Source organism: Pinus tabuliformis, chromosome X (genome assembly GCF_031772625.1).
Source record: "Pinus tabuliformis cultivar Carrire ecotype Pingquan chromosome X, CPIR1, whole genome shotgun sequence".
Taxonomy (NCBI): domain Eukaryota; kingdom Viridiplantae; phylum Streptophyta; class Pinopsida; order Pinales; family Pinaceae; genus Pinus; species Pinus tabuliformis.
The window spans coordinates 269,507,991-269,509,324 of record NC_142308.1 but is presented as its reverse complement, the minus strand read 5'-3'; the positions used below and the strand labels follow the sequence as shown (position 1 = coordinate 269,509,324).

Sequence of the window (1,334 nt, the reverse complement as noted above, 5' to 3'; positions counted from 1 at the left end):
ACTACGAAACTGCTGAGCTTTAGTCATCATCTTCAGCAGTTTCGTAGCGCGCTATGAAACTGCTGAGTTGTTCCAAAAATCACAGTTTCAACCCAAAATTTTGCTATTTGAGCCCTTTGTTGTTTAAACATTCTTTCAACTGCTCCAAGGCCTTTCAAAACTGAATGGAAATGTATGATTCTTCAAGAAAGATTATACCAAGCAAAATCATCAAAATTTGAAACAAAACCTTACTTGATGTGTGACTGCCTTAAGGAAATTCTTTCTGCTGACTTAGCTGTATCTTCAAATGATGCAATATGACAAGGAGGTGAATTTTCAAGGTGTCTTAGTGCTGCAGCTGCTGCAGAAGCACGAGCATCTACCACAGAATGTAAAGGATTCCCTCCAAGCTTGTTAATGTTGTAAGTTTGGTGGGAAGAAAAGAGCTCATCCATATCAGCTTCATGCCTTAACCCACTTAATGTCTGGCTTCTCGACTTTGTCCAATCCAAGGCAATAGCTTCTTGATTCAACTGTTTGTCTAATGCAAAAAGGTTTGCATCATGTTCTGAGTGTACTATGTGAGCAAGTTCATGCAATAAAGTCTTCTTAATGCTCTCATAGTTTCTGAATCCATTAAGATCATCTGTTCTTAGCCGTAGAGATATTTCTTCCCCGTGATTCTTATTTAATCCAAGAATACATTTAGGGTTGATCCCTACATACCCAACAGGAGCTAACTCTGTCATAATTCCTACCCTCCATCGATGCTCCTTCATGATAGCAATTATACCCCAGTACACACAAGAACAACGACTTCTCCTTTGTAGAACAACTTAATACTTTGGAATGGATCATTGAAATATAGGATTAGCCTTGCACAAGCAACTGGATTTAGTTTCATTTAAATGATCCATGACATTCCTTAGAATAGTGAACAAAGTTCTAATAACAGGGGCAATTTCAACAGGTGGAATCTGAGACTTGAGCTTTTGAATAGCATCTTGAAGGCGCACAGAAGTAGCAGCTGTGGACTCTTGAAATCTTCTCAAATCTGCATCTTCGTGTTCTAGGTTCAAACTGCATGGATTCAAAATCACTTGCAATAGGTTTGTTCAGTCTACAACCAAGAATATCGTGTTGCAATTCTGTAATAGGATTTCCATAATTAAGATTTGATCCGACAGAAATGGAACCAATTATCTGCACATCACTTGATTGCCTAGAAAGGACATATACTGTGTCTGGTTGTTCTGAGAGGCTGGCATCAAGATCTGGTTCAATTAATCGCTTTAAATTTACCAACATCATAGCCTTCTTAACTGTCATCGGGATCAGGTTCAATAATCAGG

The 1,334-nt window shown here is 38.5% G+C and overlaps 1 protein-coding gene across 1 annotated transcript; it reads right to left on the bottom strand.

The window, feature by feature from the left end:
• Positions 1-230: 230 nt before the first annotated feature.
• LOC149139424 (DNA-dependent metalloprotease WSS1 homolog 2-like) lies at positions 231-761 on the bottom strand. Its single transcript, XM_089450716.1, has one exon. It carries the CDS (start codon positions 759-761, stop codon positions 231-233), a length of 531 nt encoding a protein of 176 aa, XP_089306842.1.
• Positions 762-1,334: the final 573 nt, after the last annotated feature.

Bases quoted from the DNA above. Each gene is read 5' to 3' on its own strand.
- LOC149139424 (XM_089450716.1), bottom strand. From the start codon at position 761: ATGAAGGAGCATCGATGGAGGGTAGGAATTATGACAGAGTTAGCTCCT.